General features: G+C 34.5%; 1 protein-coding gene across 7 annotated transcripts in view; it reads right to left on the bottom strand.

Moving 5' to 3' along the window:
• The window catches only part of LOC106071259 (protein Jumonji-like), a 55,882-nt gene that overhangs the window by 18,557 nt on the left and 9,446 nt on the right, over positions 1 to 27,879 (bottom strand). For 5 of the 7 annotated variants that reach the window (XM_056035210.1, XM_056035208.1, XM_013231319.2 and 2 more), the window contains exons 6-13: positions 26,001 to 26,212; positions 23,813 to 24,385; positions 10,919 to 11,801; positions 6,263 to 6,435; positions 5,977 to 6,050; positions 5,730 to 5,811; positions 4,729 to 4,854; positions 4,245 to 4,394 (exon numbers count right to left, since the gene is read on the bottom strand). In XM_056035210.1, the coding sequence (XP_055891185.1) occupies positions 4,245 to 4,394; positions 4,729 to 4,854; positions 5,730 to 5,811; positions 5,977 to 6,050; positions 6,263 to 6,435; positions 10,919 to 11,801; positions 23,813 to 24,385; positions 26,001 to 26,212 (2,273 nt within the window). The remainder of the gene's footprint in view (positions 1 to 4,244; positions 4,395 to 4,728; positions 4,855 to 5,729; positions 5,812 to 5,976; positions 6,051 to 6,262; positions 6,436 to 10,918; positions 11,802 to 23,812; positions 24,386 to 26,000; positions 26,213 to 27,879) is intronic. The other 2 variants (XM_013231321.2, XM_013231322.2) reach the window with 2 other exon arrangements.

Raw genomic sequence — 27,879 nt, 5'->3', positions numbered from 1 at the left:
CTAGAGTATCCAGCTGAATGGGTAGATAAAAAAAAAAAGGGGGGGAGGAGGCATAGGTAGAGGAAGGCCCCAAAGAGTGTTGGCCATAACAGCATGATGAAATAGGTATGTTAATTAAACATCTGGACCGCTATTAAGAAGATAAGTAAATGTGGGTGGGGCGAATAAGACTATATGACGGATATGAGTGTAAAAGAAGGCCTACATGATGAAAGTAAAAATGTTGCCAATAGTTAAAGTGAGGGTCCATTTAAATTTTTGATATCACATTTTTTAAAGTAGCATTTTTATCACATACTGTCCTCATTAACAAAGAATTAACCAAAAATAAATTAACAAAGAAACTCAGACTAGGTCGGATCTCTAGCAATCAAATTTTTTTTGGGAAATAATAGCTGCAGTTTGTAAACAAATTAATATGTTACTATCAAGTGAACGATTTGTCTGTGAACAAATTGTCAGTGAATGATTTTTCGTGAACTAACTGTTGGTGAACAAGTTGTCTGTGAGCGATATGTTGGGTGAATGAATTGTCAGGTGATTGAATTGTCAGGTGAATGAACTGTCGGGTGAACGAAATGTCGAGTGAACAAATTGTCATGTTCCCATCTCTGACTTCCTATTGAAAAATGCTCCATATACCCTGAGCAAAGAGTAGTAGTTCTGAATAAAAAAAAAGTTTAGATCTAATACTAAAAAATAAATAAATAATTTTAAAAAATAAAATAATGTCTAGTTTAAAAAAATATATTCTTATAATACCTTTAGAATATAAAAAATACTCCATTATCCCAGTAGGCCTTATACACTGGGATATGGGCAATTATTTTTCAAAATTCTAAAAAAAAAATAATATATATATAAATAAAAAATAAAAAAAACCTATTCACATTCAGTTTTTACTAAAAAAAAAAAAAGTAAGCACACTTCTGTTCTCATTCTGAACCAGACATGATGGGCTATTCTTATATGAAAGTTACAAAAAACAGCTGCTATCATCCTAATGCATTTTAATGCATTGGGAGTATATCATAAACAATGCATCCTACTGTGGTAGTGGGTTTAAATTGAGTTTATATTTTGTTCATAACAGAGGTTTTCATGCTTTTATTCAAAATGTTTATGTCAAGTTAATATACAGACCTACAAGTTGTAGTTGGATTAGCTGTATGGAGTTACATCTCTACACAGACATATGATAATGACTTTTCTTTGATTCTGAAGATTGTGGGATTGTTTCAGTATTCACATGAAATGTGCATATTAAGCTTTTACAGGACCATAAAAAGCCTTAACACATATCCCTTCACCATAAATAGCCTTAAACATCTCTGCACTACAAATAGTCTTAACACTTATCTTTGCACAAAAATAGCTTGAACACCTATTTCTGCATCATAAATTGAATTTTCAATAACATATTTCATCCTCATCATCATAATTAGTTTTTGAGAAAGAATGAATGAAACTGTCAATTTTAATGTTGTTAGATCGTCCCAAACTACTGAAGTTCATTGCATGAGGAAACAAAATCTACAGTGAAATTCAAAGGAGCCCTATCAGCACCTTTTAAGGTCAGCAGTGGTGTCAAGCAGGGATGCATGCTCGCACCTACTCTGTTTGACATATTCTTCTCTTTACTGCATTGTGCTTACGGCAACATCAACATGGGTGTATTTCTCCAGATAAGATCCTCTGGAAAACTCTTTAATGTATCAAGGTTGCAGGCTAAAACCAAAGTTAGGAAGCTACTTATCAGGGAACTCCTCTATGCTGATGATGCAGCTATTGTGGCTGACTCTGATCCTCAGCTTCAGACCCTGGTTGACAAACTATCTGCTGCTTGTCAGACGTTCAGCTCAAATATTAATGCTGCTTGCCAGAAGTTTGGCTTAAATATTAGTCAAAGCTCAGAACACAATTACTGCACCTCAAGTAACCATTGGAAATTGTTGACCATTTTTGCTATCTTGGCTCCATCATATCCAATGATGCTCTACTGGATAAAGACATTAACAACAGAATAGCCAAAGCAATGGGCACCATGTCACAGTTGCAAAAAGAGTGTGGGACAATATCTTGCTGACTTACTGTACTAAAGCCTTACTCTACCAGAGCTGTGTGATGAGCACTTTTCTATATGGATGTGAAACATGGTCAACCGACTCATGGCAGGAAAAAATGCTAAATATCTTCCACCTCCGATGCTTGAGGCGGATCTTTTAAAAAGATGGCTAAATTGTGATTTTGTGATTTTACCATTACAAAAGAGATACAAGACACCGATAGCAAAGACAAACAGACACAAACACTCTTTTGTTCCCCTGGCAATCAAATCATTAAATAAGAACAATCTGGTATAAACTTTGTCACATGTAAATTATGAGTGAGTCTGGTGTGAATGTACACTTTGGTTTCTTATAGTTATAATGTTTTTTGTTTGGTGTAATGCACAAATTGTAAGACAAATTTCCTTACGGATAATAAAGATTATTATTATTATTATTATTATTATTAAATAAAATAATCAATGAGGAAGTTCTACAAAGAGCAAGGTGCCAGGACATCCACTGTGTTATCAGCAGCAGACGCCTTGGTGGCTTGGCCATGTTCATAGAATGCCAGAAGGTCGACTTCCACAAGAAATTCTGTATGGTGATCTAACAGAAGGCAGGAGCCACTGGTTGTCCACATTTATGGTATATGGATGTATCCAATGCGATATGAAGCTCTTCAAAATCGACACTAGCAGCTGGGAAAAAGTGGCACTGGATAGATCCACATAAAGGAAGGGTCCCAAATTGCAGATGCCATACACAATAGTAGCAGAAAGAAGGGCGAACATGCAACGGTGCCTGGTGATTACATATGTCCAACTTGTGACCACAGCTGGATATCGAGGATTGGCCTCATTAGTCACACAAGAGTGTGGATTGGCCTCATTAGTCACACAAGAAGTTACAGAGGGAAAATACCTCTCAAGAAGTAAAATGCCACAGAAACAGAACTTACTTACTAAGATCCTCCTGCGCCCTTTGGTGCATTGGGCAGAAAGCTTTCTCCACAAAGATCTGTCACTGGCAATGTCTGAAGCCTCCTTCCACCTGGTGTCCACCATACTAGGTCCTCCATGAACGTGTGGCACCAAGTTAGACGAGGACATCCCTGTTTGTGTCATCCATGTATTGGCCTCCAAGTCATCGCAACTCTTGGTATTTGTAATTCATTCTGTCAGAGGATATGTCCTGCTAACCTCATACGACACTTGGTCACAACCTCATTAAGTGGTTGACTCCCAGTTCGGCATAGGATTTCTTTGTTTGAGACTTGATCTCTGTAACTGACTCCTAAAAGCCGTCTTAGACATCTTTGTTGAGCCACATTTAGTCTTTTCTCAATTTTGGCAGATGACTTCCATGTCTCACATATATTGCTGTTGGGATGACAAATGTGTTAAGAAGGTGTATTTTTGTTTCAAGTCCAATGGCTTGGCTTGTCCAAATAGGCTGCAGCCTTAGGAAAATGCTCCCTGCCTTTCCTATTCGGCAAGCTACGTCATGTTAGGTATCCCCATCATTTGTTATGATGCTGCCTAGGTATGTAAACTTATCCAACTCTTCAACTCTGACTTGCCAAGTCTAATGGGGGACCCTTTGCCTTATTTCCCACTAGCACAATTTTAGCTTTATCCGAGTTTATGCAGAGGCCAATTTTAGTGTGTGGGCTAATTTTGGGTGCCCTCTATCTAGTCATTTCTTGTATGCATTTACTTGCAGACTTAATTAGTGCACTGTTGTTGGTGAAGTCCATGTCTGTCATTTAATTCTGTTCAAGCCATGGACTACAGAAGGCAGTCTGATTCATTGAACTCTAATTCTGTTCAAGCAATGGACTACAGAAGGCAGTCTGATTCATTGAACTCTAATTCTGTTCAAGCAATGGACTACAGAAGGCAGTCTGATTCATTGAACTCTTTCTTATGCAGCTGATGGCTAGGAGGAAGAGTAAGGGAGACAAGATGCACCCCTGTCTTGATGCTGAATGTGCACACTGTATGCAAGTACAATAAAATAAACCCATTTAAGATTCATTTTCAGAAGACTTAAAGTATCCAAGGCCTCCATTTCATTTAAAACAAACCAAAAGGAATAAAAGAACAAAAACTGGCTACTTTTGAATTATCTTGATGGCAAGTTATGGTTCCTGTTTGCTTTAATAGTTTTGTATAAATTGTTCATTCTTACCTTTGTTATTGCTTCATCCTCCACAGTCTGTAGCTCATAAATAGCTTTGACTTCTTCTTCCAATTGGTGCTTTTCTTCTTTGGACAGTGTGAAATAAGGAAAGACATGATGGCAATAAATATCATACAAGCGAACTGTGCGATCCATGGCCTGCAAAGAAGAAACAGTCAGTAATATTTGTTAAACATGTTTTACATTCAGACAAATTTTGAGGCAGATGAGTGTTAACCAAAATATACTGGTGATGAAATCAAGTTCTAGAAATCTTTCTTTAGAGTTTATCTTCTTACATTCAGTTTTAAATACTGAGATGTAGATTCTGAAGCAACATGTGCTGATTAAAAAAACAGAACAGCAGATGGTTTTCCTCATCTGCTCATATAATGATGTTAGCTGAACAATAGAAAAGAGTAATGAGATTCTAATAGGCTACTAAGGTTTATGCATTTTATTTCACTAATGTAGACAATCAATAACATATCACCTGTTTAGGGATGTTCATAATATCTGCAATTCTGGCCCAATGTTTCTTGTCTGACATTATTTTCGGCCCCCCTGACTCCTCCACAAGACGATAAAGTTGAGGTAGATCAATTTGCACACCTCCTATCTGAAATTGTTCAAATTTAACTAGTGACCAAAAAATAAATGCTGTCCCAACACTAAAGAAAACAGTTTAAATACTTATAGCATCACTTTCTAAGCCTTGCTCAGTAAAACCACTAGCTTTGAATTTTGGAGCCATCATGTGTTTTCTGTTGCACAAGCAACATACATTTTTATGAAAGAAAAAAAAAGGAGAATATTGAATCTAGGAACTAACCTTTATCTATATTATTACAGTTATCTTAATACTTTGTCTCCAAAATATGTTTACAGTATTTAAAAAATACTATTTTAATAAAAAAAAATTCCTTGACATCTTGGTAACTAAAATATAAACTCCACAAAGTTAACATAAAAATGTGGAATATTTTAAAATATAAAGTTAAAAAATAAAAGAATAATAAGTTACTCTGGCAATAAAACGAAATGAAAAAATTAATATGATTATCTGTTTATAAAAAATGGATTTAATTTAAAAAAAATAAAAAATAAAAAACTTGTTTCACCAAATGAAAATAATCCTTATTTTAGAAACTTGTTTCAAATATCTTTAGAGAATCAAATGTGAATTGAAAAGTAGGATTTAACATAAATAAATAAGACAACTTACTTCCATGATAAATGCATGTAATACAGTAGCCCATAGTCAACACTAACTTTATAAGTTTAACAAAATTCAAGATAGATATTAAAAAAAAAAATAAAGTAAGAAAAACTTAAAAGAAAAATCTGAACATTTTCTATAAAAAACATTTAAAAACAAACATGTATATCCAGGCAGAATGGCTCTGAACATTTGATAAATGTTTGCAAGATTAACTACTGGTAAAAGACTACTCAGCTGTGACACATTATGGCAACTCTTATTGAAGAACTCACCTGAGGTGTGGTAGTAATGTTAGCATTTTCTGATAAAAGATGTTGGTTGATAGCTGCTGTATGCTGGACATTTGGTCCCCAACTGAAACACAAAATAAGTCAAATGGAATAAAACTTCAGCTGCTAGTTATTTCAACAGAAGAAAATGTCTATATCACTGAATTTGTGCTTTCTTCTAGAATAATGAGCCATAGTAATGATTATTCATTCTACTACAAAAGAGCAGCACATAATACTACATTCTTACCGTTTATGAAGCCTGTGTATTTGCTGCACCTGAGGAGTGAACCGTACATCATCACTGATTTTGTTACTGTCAAGCTGGGAAATGAAAATTAGCTGAGTCAATAACTTTTAAATAATAAAGGAAAATCTCAAATTAGTTTTTTTTTATTGATTTGATGACAGAGATTAAATATATTTACTAGAAAAAAAGTGTGACTGTCAGGATAATGATACACTTAATATTAAGCAAGAAATATAGTTAATATAGCTGGCATCTGTATAAAAAGGACATTTTAAATAAGTATTACTTTCCAGCTTGCTGGTGGAATTATTCTACACATTCCATATGGCTCAGCTATTGGTTGGATTTTACTGATGAAGGTCAATGGGTTCATGAATTCTGCTTCTGTTGGATGAAACACTGGGACTGTGTCCTCTGCTAATGTATGTGGTGGTGGACTTGAATTTGATGAAAGTTTGGCTGGGGATGCAATGAGATGGATAATGAAAGTTTGGCTAGTATTGAATGAAGCTTTTAAACTGGTTTTTTTTTTGGTTCTCCATAGATTACTATTTTTTTTTAATACATTGTATTTTACAATTTCTTTTTTTTTTCCTTAGATAACCACAACAACCAAAAAAGAGCATCTATTTGTAAACCTAAAAAACTCAAAATACTTAATGGAAAGCAATTATGTAATTACTTGAAAAACAAAACACAACACAATGTCCCCTATGCTAAAGTTTTGTTTACATTGCCATTCAAATTTGAAATGAGTTGTAACCTAAATTAGCCACAAAATCAAATCAGTTTACAAACTATTTTTTAATATACACAAAGCAGAAATAAAACAAGAAATGTTGGGCATGGTTTTAAAAATTAGAAAATAAATGATAGAGATTTGTTTATCCAGTTGTATGAATTTCATATAGCTCCAACTTGTCTATACAATTGTATGAATTTTACATGGCTCCAACTTGTCTATACAGTTGTATGAATTTCATATAGCTCCAACTTGTCTATACAATTGTATGAATTTCACATGGCTCCAACTTGTCTATACAATTGTATGAATTTTACATGGCTCCAACTTGTCTATACAATTGTATGAATTTTACATGGCTCCAACTTGTCTATACAGTTGTATGAATTTCATATAGCTCCAACTTGTCTATACAATTGTATGAATTTCACATGGCTCCAACTTGTCTATACAATTGTATGAATTAGACATGGCTCCAACTTGTTTAAACAATTGTATGAATTAGACATGGCTCCAACTTGTCTATACAGTTGTATGAATTTCACATGGCTCCAACTTGTCTATACAATTGTATGAATTAGACATGGCTCCAACTTGTTTAAACAATTGTATGAATTAGACATGGCTCCAACTTGTCTATACAATTGTATGAATTTCACATGGCTCCAACTTGTTTAAACAATTGTATGAATTAGACATGGCTCCAACTTGTTTAAACAATTGTATGAATTAGACATGGCTCCAACTTGTTTAAACAATTGTATGAATTTCACATGGCTCCAACTTGTCAATACAGTTGTATGAATTTCACATGGCTCCAACTTGTCTATACAATTGTATGAATTTCACATGGCTCCAACTTGTCTATACAGTTGTATGAATTTCACATTTTGTTAGATACATTAGAGTAGCAATGCCCAACCTGTGGCCATAGACATTTCTGGCATGTGTGTCATGGTATTGGACATGGTGAGTGACATGAGTTATGGTGTGTTTGGAGAAATCGTCTAATGGAGCTCGAATAGTCCTTAAAAAAACTAGACAAGATTCTGCTACTACGCTCTTGCGCACGCTCCATTGGCTTCCCGTGAAAGCGAGAATCGATTACAAGGTCGCCACACTTTGTCATCAGTGTATATATAACAATGAGATGCCCTTGTACCTTAGAGAACTGATTACTCCATATGTCCCCCAGAGAACCCTGCGCTCAATGGACTCAACGCTTTTAGTAGTGCCACGTTTCTCCCTCAAAAGCTACGGTCTGCGTGCTTTTTCAGTTCACGGACCAAAGGTTTGGAACTCACTCCCCATTGATCTCAGACAGACAACATGCTATACCACTTTTAAGAAGAACATTAAGACCTATCTGTTTAAAACTTTTTTAGATTAACTGTTATTCTAGCAATTGTGTTTATGTTTGTAATGTTGTTACAGCGCCTTGAGCCTACATTTTGTTTTTTAACAGTGCTTTATAAATAAAATTATTATTATTATTATTATTATTATCCTCTGCAGCCTCATTATGCATTATGGGCAGAGGGGCCTGACAGCACTGCGACGGCTGTGATGATCATTGTATTAGAGGTTAAAATAGCTACATTCAGGTCAACTTTAGTGATAGCCAGATCAGACTTTTTTATTTCATTAAGATCAGTATACCAAATATGAACTTAACAAAATCTACACCATTTTGAAATAACATTTCTCCTTACAGACTTATTCAAAAAAATTGGCCTTAAATAAACACAACAAATGTAGCTCCATTAAAAAGTGACGATAACTCATAATGAAAATATAGGAGATATATATATATATATATATAATAATAATATAATAAATGATAATAATGGAAACATCTTCAATTCCAAAGATTAAGGATGAGTGCAGTGTGTTTCACATGACTACACAAACCCAGTTGCAACCTGCATATTTTTCCATATCTGAAGCGGACAATAGCAGTGGTCTATTTAAGTTTTCTTTTCGTCTTCAGCACTTGTCTTCAATAAGGATTTTTCTTTGGGTCTCAAATGTGTGTCTTGCAGCCTTTGTGGGAGCCCTCATGATGTCTCTTTTAGAGGCCATCTGCTGACAACTACTTTCCCTCTTAAACTAAGTCAGAGAGGGCCAAATGGTGCCTAAGTTGATCTTTAAAGTGCTTATGGGGGAGGGGGCACCTCTGTTAAGCAGTTCATTAAGCTCGCCAAAGATGGCCTTTGAAATGCAGTCCTATCCCATGCAGGAAAAATGTCAGACCCAGTTATTTGTAATGTAGCCTTGCATGTGTGCCCATTATGGAGTGAAGGCACCTTTGTTGGAAGGGTTCAAGGAGCCTTCAAATGCCTTCGATAGAGCACCCAGGTTCCAATTGTGGACTTCTGAAGCATGAACTTCGTTTTTTTTAGATTGATGGACAGACCAAATGAGGTAACAGCCTAATCAAATTCATGGAAAGCAAGTTGAAGCTTCTGTTTGCAGTAAGCAAGAAGGGTGCAATGGTCTGAATAGAGCAGCACAGTAGCAATCATTGTTAAAAACTCTACCATCAGAGCAGAACTTGATGTAGATGCCCACATGAAGGCATCATTTTATTTAGCATTGCTCCAAAGAATATTGCAAAGTGTTGCAACAAGCAAACAACCCTGCTTCACACAATTCTCTAGAATAAAGATACCTGATAGGTACCATTGTATCTGATTTGACCTTTTTGACTACCATAGTGATGAATTTTGAAGAACAACAGAGCAGAGATAGAATCCTCCACAAGCCATCGCAACACACTGTGTCAAATGCTTTGGTGAGATCAATGAATGCAGTGTACAAATTCAGGTTTTGCTCCCTGCATTTTTTCTGCGATTGTCGCATGACAAAAATCATGCCCGATGTGCCTCTACCAGCTCAGAAACCACATTGACTTTTAGAAAGTACACTGCCTACTATGTAGTTGGTCAATCTGTCAAGGAGTATTCTGATTGCTGTTTCTACCTCAACAAGAGTTCCATTTTCAGTTTCTCAGCAAGAGACTGATAGACTTTGTTACTAAAAAGCATGAACTTGGCATGAACAAGGCGGTGGTCTGTTGGCGATTGGCACAACTCTGGTGTGCATTACTTCACTAACTTCATATTGCTTCACTAACATCACATTGCTTCACTAACATCACATTGCTTCACTAACATCACATTGCTTCACTAACATCACATTGCTTCACTAACTTCATATTGCTTCACTAACATCACATTGCTTCACTAACATCACATTGCTTCACTAACATCACATTGCTTCACTAACATCACACTGCTTCACTTCAAGTAGAGTGCGGGTGTCTCCATGTAGATGTGAACATTTTTTTGTTGGAAATGGTATTTGAAACCACAAGTTTAAATTTGGAGCAGAGTTCCAGCAATAGTCTGCCATTTTTGTTGTAATTACTAGTACAAAGTCTCCCCAGGACACCCAGCTATGTGCTGTAGTCACTCCTCACTCTGGAGTTGAAGTCATCCAAGACTATATGTTTGTCTGTGGTGTTCACCTTTCAAGATATATATTTTAAAGCACAAATTGTAGCCATTGCAGTTAAGCTAATTTAGAGATTATATACAACTTGGAATAAATGAATAGAAAAAGTTATGACTTTAGTTCATTGATATTAAACAAGTAGAAAAGAAAGTCAACATTGTAACAATGTACAGAGGAAATGCCTATAAAAATCAGTATCAAAGATAAAAGATGAGAGAAATGGGGTGACAAGAGTATTGCTCTCATTCTATACCTTAAATTTCTTTGTGGCATGGTGGCTATGTGGTAAAGCAACGGTCTCCAAACTGAGTGGTTTCGGGTTTTAATTTCGGTGAAGAGTGGGATTTTGAACTTGAGAATTTAAAGAATAACCCTAAGTCCAGCCAACTCTAATAGGTACCTGACATTAGTTAGGAAAGTAAAGGTGGTTGGGTGTTGTGTTGGCCACATGACCAACTTGTAAACCATCTGAAACATGAACTTTACATCATCATAAAGATCTGAAAGGGGTACTATATCTTAGATTAAAAAAAAAAGCAGGAAATATTCTTAATTGATATTGTAAAGGTATTAGACAAGCAAGAAAGCTTACAACAGCAGAGGGAGACACCTAAAAAGAAACACAAAGAACAGGAAGAAATGATGCTGATACAATCAAACAAAATAAAAATTCATTGTACTTACCTTTTTTTGGTGGAGTTCTTTTAGGTGAATTTGATAAGCTCTCTTTCCGTTCTCTGTTCTGACAACTGGAAACTAGATCCTTGCTTTTACTGTTAGTCAATGTCCTTTTAGTCTCATCTGAACTTTGCTGCTTATTCTCCTCAAGGGTTGTGTTGCTGACATCTGGAGAAAGCTGCATCTTCTTCACAGAATTCACCTGCAATTTGTCCATTTCTTCTACATTTTTTACAACCTTTTCCACTGTCTCTTCTTTGTGTCTAGTGTCTCCATTCACTTTTTTTTTAATGAGAGCTTTTTCTCTTTTGGCTCTTTTTACAGCTAACTGGGAAGCTAGAAGGAGATTGTATCCCCTGGTTCGTACCCTCTCTAAGGGATGAATCTTGTAAGGTTGTCGTGTCTTTAAGGCATTCCTTTTCTTCTGAGCTTGGTTATTTCTTCTAAACTTGTTGTCATGACTCCCATCAGACTCTTCCTGCTTCTTTTCATCTTTTCCTGCCTCACAATTCTGTTCAATACGTCTGCTCCTGCCCTCTGTTTTGCAACTGAGTCGTAAACTTATTCTTCTCTTGGTTTTCATTTCCTTTTGTGATTTTTTGACTAGTTTTCTACTTTTTTCTCTGACAGTTTTATTTGATCTGATTTTAGGCTCCAGTCTCTTTAAGTTTTGGGCTTTTACTCGAGTTTGGTTCTCTGTCCTTGGGTGACGTGAGTGCTGGTGTACCACACTGGTCAGCTTATCCAGCAAGTTCTTCCTAGCACTTCTGACACCACCATCTCGGCCAGCTCTATTTCTTCCACTAGAATCTTTGTTAGAAGAGCTTGGACTGTCATGATGACCAGAACTGCGAACTCTAACTGGAGTAAAGGCACCTAAAGTAGATCTCTGGAAATAGAAAAGAAAATATGGTATAAAAAAAAATCTAAAAAGTCTTCATTTTATTTGTGCAGATTTATCTTTTCTTTTAATATATATTTGTAATAGTATTTATCTAGCTATTATTTGGATGCCTGAATACTAATTTACCTGTGAAACAATATGATCTTCAATTAACCTAAATAATATATAATTAGCTTTTTTGTAGGTGTTATAGTTAAAAAAACCAAAAAGGTTCAACAAGCAAATATTTTTTAAAAAATGTACCATAAAATGAAACAAAAAAAAATGTGCCAGAGCATAACACCAGAGAAATACCCAGGAGAAAATACATTTTAAAAGCAGAAAATAATTTTCTTAACAAATTCTATGTAAAGAAATCAATGAAATATTTTCAAGCGTTTTATGTCTGGGTATTTCTATTGCTACAAAATCATTAGTTTTAGTAATATGAAACAAAAAGTCAATTCCTCCTTTATGTTTGTAAAAATATTTGTTTAATTTTTTTTACATGTTCCTTCAGAGTTGAAGATAATTTATTTCCTAGTCCAAACCTCCCACAGGACAATGGTGGATGGCAGTGGGACCATAAAGAAGTCTGAACCACAGTCCAGTGTGCATGCCTTATGACCAGGCAGCCATCCTGCTGGTCTATCATTTCTCATTCTATTTGTTTCTTGTAATGCTTCAATATTGCTTCACAATGTAGATGAGCACAATCAATTTTTTCTACAAACAGCTAATGGTTTCTACATAAGATGGTTTACAAACTGTTCATGTACTTCTATTGATTCAACTCCTTACTATGAATACCAAAAAAAAAACATTTTAAAAACTTTCCAGTGTCGCTAATTAGGTAGTAATTTTTTTTTACCACAAATATACATAAACTGTTTAATTTCTTGTAAAATCATTAGAGACATTTTTCACTACTCATCCTTGCAGAACTAATTAAGAGTTAGCAAGCTAATAGGAGGAATTGGTTAAAAAAAAAGGCTACTAAGTGTAACAACAGTGAACCAAATGCTGGACTATTGTTCTAGTCAAGAAGTAAGCACCATAGAAGCTGTAGTTCAACATGTGTAGCTCTTCAGTCTCTACAAAAGCATTAAAAGCAAAATAGCACAAGAGAAAGCTAATTAAAAAAAAAACAACATATTTACCAAATATCTTTAAAACCAAAATTATTTGAGAAGGTGTTGTTTTTTTGTTTTTTTTTAGTTTAGTTTTGTGACCCTATAGCTATTCTTACTGACTAAATTGTTGAATATAGAAAACAGCTCAGATAGATATACTTTGATAAGTGATGCAGTTTAGTTATCAAAAAAAAAAGAGATAAATATAGTGAACTTGTATAAAGATTAATTCAAAGTAAAGCAAACTCATGTGATATGACACAATGTAGATGTTCAGTTTACATGCAATGCTAATACATTTTATTTTCCTTCTTTACATGTGGAAAAACAACCTGTTTCGTTCAAATGAAAAGGAACAAATGAGTTGTTGCCTGTTGAAAGCATATAAATATCTTGTCAATAAGAAACACCATTTAGGAATTAAACTGTTATATACTTAGTAAATTATAAAGAGAAAAGTAAGTTGATTAAAAATAGAATAGATAGTAGACTACTAACTGATGTTTTTAAGACTGTTCAAATACTTCAGTTAAATATGTGACTTTAAACAACATTATTGGTAAAAATGCAAAAAAGAAACAAACAAAAAAAAAACAAACCCCAAACAAACAAAGAAAGCAAACATTTTTTTTCTAACCCCTTTTTTATAAGAAGTGTGTAGCACAATATTTTGTTTACATGTACAGAACAACAACCTATGACGCAACTTTTAAAAATACATTTCTGAACAGAATGGTATCAATCATAATAGTAGATACTGAGCTGACAGTCCTATTACTCTATAAATTTAGTACTTGATGTAAGTTTTTAATCTTTTCCTACTATGATGTTCATTAATCCTTCATTGAAACATTGAGAGTGACTGGAAGAAATAAAACTTGTAGTCTCAAAATGATGTCAGAACAATAATTCAATACTACAACTAAAGAGAAAGAAAAGAGATAATTTATAAATCATCAACACAATAACACAGCGTGTGACAGTATCACATAATGACAGTGAGATTTGAAAACAAATATTTCTGCATACATTAGTCCTTCTTCCCTCCAGACCAAACAAAAAAAAATTAATCATCAACACCTAGCAAAGAACAATTAAAAAAAAACAGAAAAAAAGTGAGCCGTTTCCAAGCTAGAAAATCAAAGAGTTATTTACAGCAAACACCAATATCAAATATAATTTGTAGTACCTTCAATTGGACATTAAATGTTGGGCAACCAGACCAAGAAGCATGCAGTTAAAATAGAAAAAAAGGACAATAGAAAGTGATCAATTCAATACCATGAGTCTCATTCACAATTTTTGTCTCTTCACATTTATTGTCATACATACATTTGAATAAACACTAAAGTAGGCTATATGGACTATTATCATTTGTACATTTTATTTTCTGAAACAGCAACACAAAGTCTCTATCATAATTTTCTAAACAAACATGTACTTTAAAACAAGTCAGAGAGAAACTTGTGAAACTTGCTAGAGAGATTTGTTTCAATGCTTATGATGTGTTTGACTCGTGGGGTTAGTGAGCAGTTAATGAATGTAATTATCAACACTTGAAGATGAATTTTCTTTAGTAAAACCAGTCAAGAAATAAACAACATAACACTTAAACCCATTAATAAGAAAAATAAAAAAGATAAATAAAAATAAAAACAATTTTTAATGCTAAATTTAGAATTATAAATTAAAAAAAAGACAATTTTTTAAATTATATTTCAAAATGTGTAAAATTTAATGCCAAGAATAAAAAGAAAGTGAAACTACAACAAGTCAGTAACACTAAAAATGTATGCATTTGGTGTCAACACTAAACTAATACATGCAGCACAGTGAAGCAGCTCTGGTAGAGGCACATAAGAGAAGACATGTGAAAATATAAATCATGAAAGAATCAGAAGAAAAACACACAACCTTGATGTAGCTTTTTTAAAACTAATTTTTCTTTTTTTTTTTTGGGGGGGGGGGGGCAGAAAAGAGAGTAGGGGAAACAGTTCATCATGAAAATAAAAAAAAAAATGAATTAAAAAAAATCCAAACTTGCAGAGGGGTTGGGGAGACTAAGACTAACAACATTTAGTAATGCTCCAGGCATATCTTTGGATAAATTGATCCATAACAGCAATTACTAATACGAGACTCAACTAAATTTTACACAATTTAGAAATATTCTATTGTGTATTTCATTATTATACATCACAAACAATGTTTGCAACAAAAACACAAAATAGAGGCAGGCTACATGCCTTCCTTTTATACTGATCAAAGCAACAGAATGCCCTGCATATATTATTTTGATACTTCTAATGTTTTATAAACAATAAAATACTTCAACTTGGAACATATCTACACAAAATCAATGGTCTCTTAGTATAGGTACAGGACCAGAATATACATGGATACACTCATATGTGTAATATCACAAAGGCACAATATTAAATACAGTCTGTTAATCTTGTATTCCTAGATAATTCCACAGCAAGTAAAACTTTGGTTGTCTATATTTGTGTATAGTCTTAAGTCCAGATACATCAAATAGTGGCTTACAATGTCTCACCAAGTCTGCTTTGCAACCACTGTCATAATCAACAGTTTAAATATTCAAATACAAAACGTGACATTAAGTCAAAGTAATTATGAATGCCAAAGATTTTATCTTTTCCGAAATAATAGATCTCAGTATACTCAGATACACATTTAGAAACAGTTGAACCTTAGTTGTTTCAAAATAAATGCCAAGAGAAAACCATTCTTAAAGATATATATATATATATATATCACTATTCTTGGTAGGACTTTATTAAAAAGAATATTGTTATTTGAAGGAATTGTACAACACTCAAATAATTATTAAAAGCTCAATTTAAAAGAAATATTTGGGGAAATGTTAAAATTAAAAAAAAAAAAATTGATACAATGAGTACAAGGGAAGGATTTGTTAACAACATTTTTTATAATACAATTATTCATGTGAGACTGTTAAATCCAATACAACCCAGAGCCTAAACAATAGTTACCTGTGCCAAGGTTTGCTAACTACAGACTCTGGCCTGGCTAGGAAAATGCAGCCTGCAGGGAATAATTGATTGTCTAGACTACAACAAAAGAAGACACACACAGCTATCATTACAAACTCACAATGCAAGCATTCAGTTCAAGCAGTAACAAAGAATCCAGTCAATACAGAAACATCAAAAACAACTGAACTCAGTGTCTTGTCTTCTACTCAATCTTACTTTTGTAGTGGACAATCAAAACAAAAGACAATTATTTTGGATGCAGGTGGAAAGAAACTAAAAAATAAAAGCAAATCTGATCATAACTTAAACTGGAAATAGTGATTCGGTGTTTGAAGAATGGTTAAAACAAAAAATGTTAAATGACTTTTCTTCTTCATCTAGCCAGCTGTATGCTCTATTGCAATGTCAAGTGACTAAAATTATGGAAGATTTAAATTTATGATTTCAAAAATAAAACAAAAACAGCAACAAAAAATGTTAACTTCTTAAAAGATTTTTTGATAGAAAAAAATGGAAAATACAAATGAACTGGTCAGCAGAAAATAAAATGTTATAATATAGTGATTAAAACAAAACATGACCTTTTACAAAAAAATGAGACTATTTTAATTATGCCATTTCAAAGGTAAAAAACAAAAGTACCTAACATGGGATATAAATAGTACAAATGTGAGTGTAAATCAACAAAACAATTCAATAGAAATCCAACAAGGTAACAAACTCATGAGATGTACTTCTGTACAGGACACAGAATGTAGTACTCTAAACTATACATTCACGATGTGGTCAATGAAGATGTTTTGAATCTTTACATAACAGAGAATGTTGATCTAAATCAGTAGTAAAAGAGATTCAATTCTGTTTCTATGGTGGTTGTAATTCTGATAACAAAGGTTCTGGTTAAACACAAACACAAAATGTAATTCTTCTTCTAAATATAACAGGGCATTAGATTCTGATTCTACATCACAAGGGATGCAGTTTTAAATGACAATAAAGTTAATAAAGCTTTGGTAACAACAACAAAATAGATTTTGAATATAAACAGTCAGCATAAAGTGTAAATAAGAATAACCAATAGGGCAATAGCACTTCAACATTTGACAAGCATTTTGTAGCTTTGAACAATAAATAACTGAATAAGTTGGATGTACAAGGAAGAGGGGAGAGAGAGAAAAAAAAAGGTATGAATACAGATTGCTAGAAACAAACAATAGAGCAACAAATGAAGGCACAAAGTTGATGAAAACTATTTTGAAGAATTCACTTTCATGGGTAAACACATTGTTGTTAAACCAAATATTTCTCTTTCAATAAACTTCACATTACATGTAGATAGAAATGTTTATGATAAGAAAGAAAAATACATCAAGCAGTGAGTAGTGATAAGGCAAAGTTGAGGTTTTCAAACTACTGATTCTTCCTTCCTGATATAGGCAGCATAAAAAAAAAAACTAATTCAGGGAAAAAACAAAACTATTTTACATTGCTAGGGAAATACTGATACATACAAACACAATTGTAAAAAGACAAATTTAGCAATGCTTGTTTGTTTCTATGATTAAATCTTTGGGTCAACATGTAAGGCAAAATTAGCATTTGGTTTTGTGAGCAGATTCAACATGTGTTAACAAATTGAAACATTAAATCTATAGATTTGTGATACCAACAGGAGCTATGCTCAATAAATACAATGACAAACATATTCAAGCCATTTTCTATGTCAAGAAGCAAAGGATATTGTATTAGAAGTAATATTCTCTTAAAGGGGAATTGGGAAGAGGAAGTAACAATGGCCAGATTGTCTTAGAATACTTTCAATCAACAAGTAATAATCTGAAAGTTTATTTTCAGCTTGTAAACAGAAAAAAAACTAGTCATCTGTATCAGATGTTATATCTATTAATTCTACCAAGTTAGTCTTGAGGATTCTCTGATAGTCTGAGGAGGTGACCAAGTTTTCATTTTGGATAGAGTCAGCTACATGGAATGACAAATGTGCAGGGTTAGCAAGAGGTCTCCATGTGTCACTTGCTGTCAGAAATCCAGCAGTTTCTTTGTGCTTGCTGGGGCCTGGGTTAAATTTATGACTGGCTTTTGGCTGATATCCAGAGTAGGCCATTGACTGTCCTTCATTTCCTTGATGGAGCTCCTGGTTGAGGATCATGATCTGTCCTTGTAGCTCCTTCATAAGAGCCTCCAAAATGTTTTCAGTGCTGCCAAGGTTTTGAGAAGTAGAGATCAATTGGCTATTGTTGAATGTATTGGAAGGAATTGTTCCCAGATTCATTAGAGATATATCAGTATCTAGGACTAACCCTGGGTTGCTATTTCCTTTGGAACTGCTTGCTGCCATTCTCAAGTCTCCAAAGTTGCTGCCATTTGGTTCTTGTGATGGGAAGTCCAATAATGTTGCTCCCTCAGAATTTGAGTAGGTTTCACAAAGGTGTTCCAGTTGAAGCTTCTCTTCTGAAAATGGATCTGCTCTTGGCACAATCTCTATTGAACATTGATTGGAAACTAAATTTGTCTGCACAACTTCCTGGGTAAACTCTATTAGATTTTTCTCATGTAACAATGCAGAGGCTTTATCATTGGAAACAAAATGATTTTCTGATTGATTAGACATGCCAGCATCACTAAAAATAGTTTCTTTTAATGTGCCTTGTGTATTTGGTGGCTGACTTTCTTTATCCCTGATTGAAACATGCAAATCAATAGGTTCATCCACTGCTACATCCAAATGTGTCACTGGTGTTGAACATCTTAAGTTTGAAGACTGAATGTCTTTTCGTACAGATGGTTCCATTTCTTCATGCTGTATTTCTGAATATTTTACTTCATCCTCAATGATGACTACATCATCTACATTTTCCTCCATACCATCATCATGTAAGTCTTCTGTAGTTGTCTGTTCAATGGATTTTCCAGTTATTAAAGATTTACTTGTAGACTGAGATAGTTGTATTCTATCAGAGCACTGATTGGTTTGAGTATAATTAACAGCAGAGTTATCAGACTGGTGTTGATGGGTGGATAAATTTAAGACAAAAGGTTGAACACATTTTGACATTTGCTGATGAGGCTGTAAACCTTCTGAACAGATCCCTTGTGATTCATCGACTTCACAGCCTTTTAAGCCATTTTTGTCATGATGCAAATAAATACTTTTACCTAGGCAGTGAATCCTTTGGCCAGCTTTTGAAGAACTGTGAGCTACGTTTTTATTCAGAGTAGTTGAGCTTGTTGCAGTGCTAGCATGATGTTCACTTAATGATGCATGACTGAATGGATGAGATGGACCACCCATGGGCATTTTAGTGTTGTTTGGAGGGCCAAAGAACGATGCTTCGAGTAAATGTGAGTCTTTGCTTCCTGCAACCCATCTACTTAGACTACAACTAGAGGTAGATGGCATGACATTTTTGTGATAAACATCCAAAGGCCAATTTCGACGATTGAGAATCTGACAATGTTGGAATTGGCCATTCATCAAAGCAAAGCCCTCACCGGTGATCAAGCTGCCATAGCTGTGCAACATTATAGGGGCCTGATATTGCAGCTGAGGCCATAATGAAGGCCTAGTAGAGTCCAAGGGCATCTCAGCTTTATCAAAAGACTTACTTTTAACTAATTGTCTACTCCCCTGTATGGGATTCTCTTTTCTTGAGTTTTTATGCTTGCAAGATTTTACTTCATTTGCAATGGCGACTGATTCTATTAACCTACTCAAGTCTTCATTAGTGAATGGATGTTGATCATCATGTCTGGACAATGTATCAGTCAAATGTTTTCTTCTGGTGGTGTTCACATTTTTTTGACAGTCTCCATTATTAATGAACTTGTTTCCTTCTGTATTTCTAGATGTGGTACTCAAGTAAGAAGTATGTGAATTATCACAACCTATTAGAGAGCTTTGGTTGTTTTTCAAGGAACTGTTGGTTGTAGAAACAAGAGAACTCTTCTGCAGTAAAAACTTTCTTGCATCAGAATCACTGCTCATATCCTGTTGACTGCTATTGTGACATATTTTCTGGGAACCATCTGAGTCCAAACTGCTATTTGAATTTATTTTGTTCTGATTAAGTTTGACAGCAGTTCTATCCTTAGTGGCTGAGTAATTGTCTTTCAGTGGCAGCTTAGGACCACTGTCTGTCAAACTCTCTGAGCAGTGAGAAAAATGTGTTTCTTCTGCATTTTGTTTCTTCAGCTTAGGTTTCTTGGTGTTGCTAGGAATGCTCCATTCAAATATTTCAGTCAAGTCAAAAGGGAAAAGCTTTTTATTGATGCTTGTGGGACATTTAGACTGGTCACCAGCTGAGTTCTGATGAGATTGGATAACATGATCCTCTGAATTGATGACACTGCTGTTAAGTTTCTTTATTGACAAGTCAATAGCATGGTCAGAAAAAATTTCATCTTTCTTAACATTGTTAGAAAAACTCTCAAACGACACAGATTTCTGGAGAGTTTTCTGAGTGTTCCTCTTAAACATTCCTTCCTCTGGCCAAATAGTGTTCACTTTCCTGAGATACTTGTCACTGATATCATCAACATTGCTGGTGCTATTGGCACCAGAATCCTGACATTGTGCAACATTTTGTTTCAAGGCAATTGAATTTATTTTAGAACTATCATGGAATATGTCAACTTTGCTTAAACTAGCAGCAGAATGGACAGAACATTCTTGAACTTTGTGTTTCCTTGAAACTTTGTTATATTCATCTTTAGTTAAATCTAGGCCAATAGCTGACAGAAATTCGCAATTTTGAACTAATGATAATTCTGTCTCTTTCATCTCTCTTATTACCTTTCTTGATTCAATACAGTGACTGCAGGAAGGGTTGGAACTACAGTTTCCTAATCTCATGGGGACTTTGATGTCTGTTTCTGTAATGCCTTGAGATTCATTCTGAAAGAGATCTTGAATGCCTGGAGTGTCTAGTACATCCATTGTACTGTTTTTGATGTCTTTCTTCAATGGATGTTGTACACCAAATTTCAACTTGCAAACTTTACAAAGACACTCCTGAAGCTTTGCACAATGCTTTTCTAGCTCTTTTTGGCAAAGGCAGTAAACAGTAACCTGAGTGGGACTTGCACAAGTGGCAGTTGACTTTACTGATTCCAAGCTGGATATTTTGGAGTTGGCAGGGTCCTCTGGTGAATTGCAGTGACCTACAGCAGCACAAAGATTAGTCTGAATTTGTTTATTTCTCTTCAAAGTTAAAGGCTTGTCAAGTGACCAGCCAACAAGAGCTAGTGAAACTTCAGATGGGTATGTCAATAAATGACCACTAATTGGTTTCTCAGATTGCAATGAAGTGAGATCTAATGACAGCACGGCAGGCTTTGGTACCACGGATGTCATATCTTGAGTTATTTCCTTTACAGCTGATATCTGAGTGTTGTTTTTGAAGTTGTCTGCCTGTACAGAAATATTACTTTCTTTGGTATTCACAAAATTTGTTTTTGTCACTATTTCATCTTCTTTGTTAAATACTGATAGAAGGTCTTGAGTAGTTGGACAATCAACAGGGCAGCTTTTAGCCCACAATTGGTCATGTCTTTTCTGTGATGCCATCTGTGAGCTTTGGCTTTTAGAGTTGTCTGAGCCTAAAGCAGGATAAATAAAATCTTTACTAAGATTTAAACCAGAGGTGTTGACATCTGATAGTTCTAGGTTTATAGATGACTGATTTTTGATGGCTGGCACATCCTCCTCAGACATCAAATCAGAGGTGTTTACATCTGATAATCCTGGGTCTCTGGATAATTGATCCACTTCAGACATTTTAACTGCTTTTGCTGCTTGAATACTGCTTGCAATGACATCTTTTCTGTTAAACTTAGAAAAGGCAGAAATGACTTCTTCTCTCAACATCAAAATCTCATCAGAAGGATTATTTAAATTGATATCAACATGTTTAAATTTGTGATCCTGAGACCGCTTGGAAAATAAGGAACAACTGTTAGATTTCATTGACCTTTGAGCTTTACCTTCTTCATTGGATGGCACTGGATGAAATCGTTTCAACAAATGTTGCTGCATCTCAAAGCAAGGTTTTGTCTGCTGCAGTTTAGAAGATAAACTATCCATGGATAGGCCACAAGAGTTATATTTATTATTCAACTGTGACAAATCTGAATGTTGAAGGTCATAGACGCTCCAATCACTGTCATAAGTCAAACTGTTAGTAGCAGCTATGCAACCAACTTTTTCTGTTGAGCTGCACTGAGAACTTGACTGGCTCAGCTCAACAGAACTTGACTGGCTCAGCTCAACAGTATTTAACATCTTCACAAACTCTTTCTGAAAGTCAAGAGAACTGTTTCTTCTCTGGGTCATGGTGCTACTGTTGGCAATTTGCCTTTTTTTTTTCATGTTGGCCATCGTTGAACGGTTGATTCTATCTCTTAACAACTTAATGTTATTATCTTTATTCCTTGTTTTAAATTTTCTATTTCTGATCAAACCAGGCAATCTGAGTGAATCAAGTAGACGGGTCTTGTCGCTACGGTTCAAACAATTATCATTGACATGTTTACTTAATCCATTATATCTTTTGGGCGTTAATTTCTCTTTCAATTTAAAACTTTGCTTTGACCGTACCTCTTTAGTGACAATAGGTTTCATTCTTATGATTTCTATGTTGCTTTTCATTTGCCTTTTTCCTAATTCTGTAGGTCTAACTATTGGGTGTTTGTAATTATTACACTTGGAAATTAAATTATGTTTTGTATTACGATGCTCTGCACCATAAACGTTACTCCCATGTTTAATACCATAGTTATTAGTCAACTGACTTGTGGTTTGATTTAAACCAGTTGTAACTTTATTGGAATACAAGTCTTGTATGTGAGGACGTGGTATTAAAGTATCTTCACTTCCATTATCTGCAATATTATCTGGCAATGACATGCTGTGCATGCTAAGGTTTGTTTGTATATCTGCATTATCTGCCCTGAAGAAAGTTGAACTGACATCTTTATGGCAACAAAGTGAGTCTGAATCATTTTTGAAGGATGAAACTTTCAGTTTCGCTCCACAAGATGAGAAAATAGCTCCTTTACTTCCTGAACTGTGAAATTCACATTGATTTACTGGCAAACTGTGGAGAGCAGGGCCAACAGAACATCCTGGGCTTCGCAGAGAGTGAGAGGTTGGGAAGCCTACACAACACTTGCCATGGTGACAGATGGGCTGCCTATATGTCCCACTCTCGAGGGCTACCTGTGACACACACATGGACTTGACAGAAGTACAACATTCAAGCATGGTAGATGGTTTAGTATGAGAGCATGCACAAGGGGAAATGACAGAAGATGCTTGATAGGAACAATCATGCTGGTTTAAGCAATGACAATGGTTAGGTCTTACATTAAGTTTAGTATTACAAGCGTTAGTAGAGCTAAACTTATGGCAGCACCTAGATGTTAATATGCCTGTATTGATTATTGGATTTTTACAAGCTGAGCCAAGATTTGCTGGTTTGTATGTATGGCTTGAATGTCCTTTTTTTATGGAAGAAAGTCGTTTATGAGAAACCAAGTCACACTTGTTAAATACACTTTGTTTTTTGGAATTTACAAGATTTATTTTTTTATTTTCAAACGAATTTATGGGTGGCTTTGAAACATGAACAGGAATATGTGTTTTAGTGACCCGGGGTGACCGATTAGATAGAGCACTGACAGAATGAGTTGATGAAGATGAAGAAGTAACTGCATCTATGTATGATGATGATGGTGAGAATGATTTAAAAGGAAGAGTGGATGAAGGCAAGCAGTCCTGAAGGTCTAGTCTACTGCAATGGCCAACATGTATGCTGGATAAGGAAGCAGTGTTACACAAGGGTGTTACCTTTACATTTAGCACATTGTCCCCAGAAGAGAAGTCAGGTGTGGCACCTTTTCTTAGGAGAGTATCGGGGGAGTGCATCTGTGACGCTGAGGAGGAGAGTGTAGATGTGGAGGAGCCTCGGCTGGATGGAGAATCTGACCGAGAGTGCAGTGAGGCAACCTTTGAGGATGAAGATGAGTGCACCAAAGGAGAGAAGGTGTGTGGTCTATTCAGGTATGATGCCTCCAGGCGTGTTGATGAGAACAGAGATGGAGGAGTAAACTCCCCTGGTCGAACACCACTTGCTTTTGGCGGTGAGAGTGGCTTCTCTGGCGTAAAGTAGAACTTATTACGGAATCTAGGGGCTGTAGAGGTGGTGGTGGTGATGGCACAGTTAGTATGGCTTGAAATGGCGAGCAGATGAGAGGGGGAAGACACAGGGAAGCGGGCCAACGATGATGAAGATGAAGAAGTGGATACCTTACGCTGAAGGCCCTGTCTAAGGCTAACAATACCGCGGGCTGTTTCGGGAGTACCAGCACTTGCCCGAGCAGCAGATCGTTTGGCCAGTAAGCTGTTGCCACCACGGATGTTCTGAAATTATAATAGATGCTTTGAATTGTACAAGTTACACCAAGCTTTGTAAGAGTACAAACTAAATCTTACTGACCAATTAGCAAACTTCTATGGAATCTAGACTCATCCAACTTTGAAAAGCATTATCAATTTTCCCCTATTGGACTTATGATGAACAATATCCAATACCATTTAAAGAAAGTTTTTAAATTTGAAAATATCAACAATTATGATATGTAAATATGTACATATCAACAATTACCAACTGTTAATCAAAGGAGAAATATCAATACAAAAGTTCATCTGAGTAACTATAACAATATGTGATGTTACAATAAAATCAAAGAGCGTTAAAGATTAAAACAACACAAAACTGCTGAGTCAAGATAAATTCATTAAAAGGTTAGTAGCCATCATTTGTTAATTCATGAGAAAAATAAGGCAATGAGTTAATTAACTTCTCAATAGAATTCAACAAATACAAATGGAATGTCTTGAGACTTACAAACAAGCTAAAAACTATGAAATTTCCTGGCGTAAAGTATTTTTCTTTTACCAATAGTAAGCTATAGGACAAAAATACAAAGAAAAAACAAATGCTCTATACTAATATATAGAAATATGTATAATTGTGCTAGAAACAAAAGATAATACAAAAACACTCAATGATTTTAGTATTTTAAAAAATAGACCATTCAATTATTGTACTTGTTGTAACAAATATCCTAATAAACAAACATTTAAAAAGTGATTTCTAAACTATTAAAACGCTATCCTTTTTTTTTACCTTATAGGTATGCATATGAGGACAATCAAGAGGACTCATCCCATGTCTAGTTGAAAACTCATACTATAAAGGATTTCCACATTGTTAGACCCTCAACTCCTCCCAAATATTTCAACCATATTAAAAAAATCAATGACATCTGCACTCAATATTTTATATATAGCAGTCTGACTTTTTAAAAATGGCATCATGTCAAGACAAAAGAGTTAGTTATTTGAAGTGAGCCAAAGTTCTGCTCTGCAGAATTCAAGATCTGACTGGGCTTTTGTTAATGGATATGTATAGTAAATTGACAACTTGTATAAATTTCAAAAAATGGTAAAACACTTGTCAGTCTAAATAAGGCTTTTAATTTGATATTACCTATCTAGAATTAAAATTGCAGTAAGGAAATACTCCCAGCCTCAAGTTGCCAAGAAATCAAACAGTAAATAAACAATTCGAATGATATCTCAAAGTAGCTAAGGCATTGGGAAATCTCTTTGTTGCCTAAGTGACATGTTTTTATACCACTATATTATGACATATAGGAAGTATTAATACATTTAAAGAAAATCAAAAGTTATTAGCTTTTTGTGCTGTGTACTCTCAATAAAATAAAACAAAAACTAGCAGAGCTCTGGAGTAACCTGTAAAATGGCTTTGGGTGCAGTGCCAAATTCTTATATGTATAAAGAATCAAGTAACTTTGTAAGCTCTAGGCCATCAGCAAATTCTAGAGGCATATTTGAATGTTATCCATCTATATAAAGCACCATATATTGGACTTTAGCCATGTCACCATTTCACATTCTGCTGTTCTCCCAGCATAACTGCTATACATAATTGTATAGATTTGGTACTTACAGGGGAAGGAGTTGACACACTAGCTGCCTCAGCCACCTCTTCATTGTTGGCCTCACTGCTGGTACTGGATGACTCAGGAGTGCTCTCTCTCTGGGGCTTGGCAGTCACCTTGTTTGCAGTGGTCGGAGCTAATGTCTGACCTTCATCACGACTAGCTAACTCTTCACGGGAGTAATTGAAGAAGTTAAGGTGTGGAGGTAGTGCTGAAGTGCCTGGAGATTAAAAAAAAACAAAAACAAAAGGATATTTTTAAAACTTGTCTTATTTGAGAAAAGTCTTATTTTCTTAAAGTGTTAATTCTGTATAAAAGTATGAAATTTAAGTACACGACCTAAAAATATTTAAGTAAGTCACTAAACTGTTAAGTTTCTACACAACTGAAAGAATGTATGTAATCTAGTGAATGAAGAAATATGAATCAATGTGTTCTTTGTTTATTTCAATTGTAGGTAATTTATCTGAAGTGACTTTTTTTTTACTCCAGAAATTTTAATATTTTACATCTAATTCTTAGCTTATTAATTATAACCTGTCGCATTTGACACATAATTATGTCAAGATAAGTAATATACTTCCTATAAACTATAGGGTATTCATGCTATACTTCATTTTATTTCCTACCATGTCAAATTTAACCTTCAAAAATGAATTATACATACAATGTACGTTTTACAAACAGTCTAATTGACTTAACTAAAAACTGCAACTGATGACAACATAGACACAAATATAAATGTCTGCAGCTACAATAAAAAGGACTGTGGACAATAATTGCTCTAGTGTTATTAACCTGTCTGAAATGATCTTTACACCAAACATTTTTATTTCAATGGTTAAGAAATTACTTCACTGATTAAAGAAAACTCAGTCAATCAATACTAAAATTAAAAGAGACTATTGGTAAAAAAAATAGAATCAATGAATTACTTACTTGAGTGAAGAAGTGAGATAAGGTCATAAACATTTACTGTACACCCTGATATTCTAATCTATTCTGTCTGGAAATACCTTATATCTTTGTTCAAAAGCTTAAAATTTAGTTCCTAACACAGTGAGGCACAGGGTTAGTCAGATTTTTACAATACATAAAATGACAGTGATTTTTAGTTGAAAAAAAGTTAGACTCTGACTTTCACACACAATTTAAATCCAGAATGTTCTTTATAATTCTCCTGAACTAAAAGTATGCCAACAACCATTTTTAGTATCAAGTAGTTTTTTGGGGGCTCATAAGTGATTAGGTCCAATGTTTCTCATTAATTGAACTCAAGTTTTGTAAATGAAAATGTCAAGGCAAAAATTTTCTGATTTACCGAACATCAAAACACTTCCCAAGAAATCTACTCATCAGAAACATACATACATATATATGTTTGAAAATGTGTTTGTAACATAACACATCAAGGACACCAACTGAAGAATAAGCTCATCACAGTAAGTGGTACTTTTCTACAAACTCCTTGAAGCATTCTTTTATTGTAACAGTAATATATCAGAGAAGAAAGATGTGGTAACATTTGGCATTTACTGACAACTCAATTATTATTCAAATATTTATCAGCAGATACTAATTTCTTTTCTAGAAAGTAAGAGCAGTCAATCTTTAATCTAATGTGATACATTTGTTACTTCAAATATCCCCAAAATATCCTTGTGAATGAAATAATTCAACTTTTAAAAATTTGGCTAATGAAAATTCAAATAGAATATTATGTACCAGATGGAAATAAATTGATTGATAAATATATTGAACTTAGATCCAGAGCAACATTAACAGTACCAAAAGGAGGGCATATCCTTCAGGAACTCAGGCATAGGGAATAAGGACTAGGGACTAAGATCTGGTAGATTTTCATATAAATATACTAATAGCTTTAAA

The sequence above is a fragment of the Biomphalaria glabrata genome, chromosome 7 (assembly GCF_947242115.1).
Source record: "Biomphalaria glabrata chromosome 7, xgBioGlab47.1, whole genome shotgun sequence".
NCBI classification, from domain to species: domain Eukaryota; kingdom Metazoa; phylum Mollusca; class Gastropoda; family Planorbidae; genus Biomphalaria; species Biomphalaria glabrata.
The sequence above is the reverse complement of the archived record's forward strand: the minus strand, read 5'-3'. Positions and strand labels throughout refer to the sequence as shown.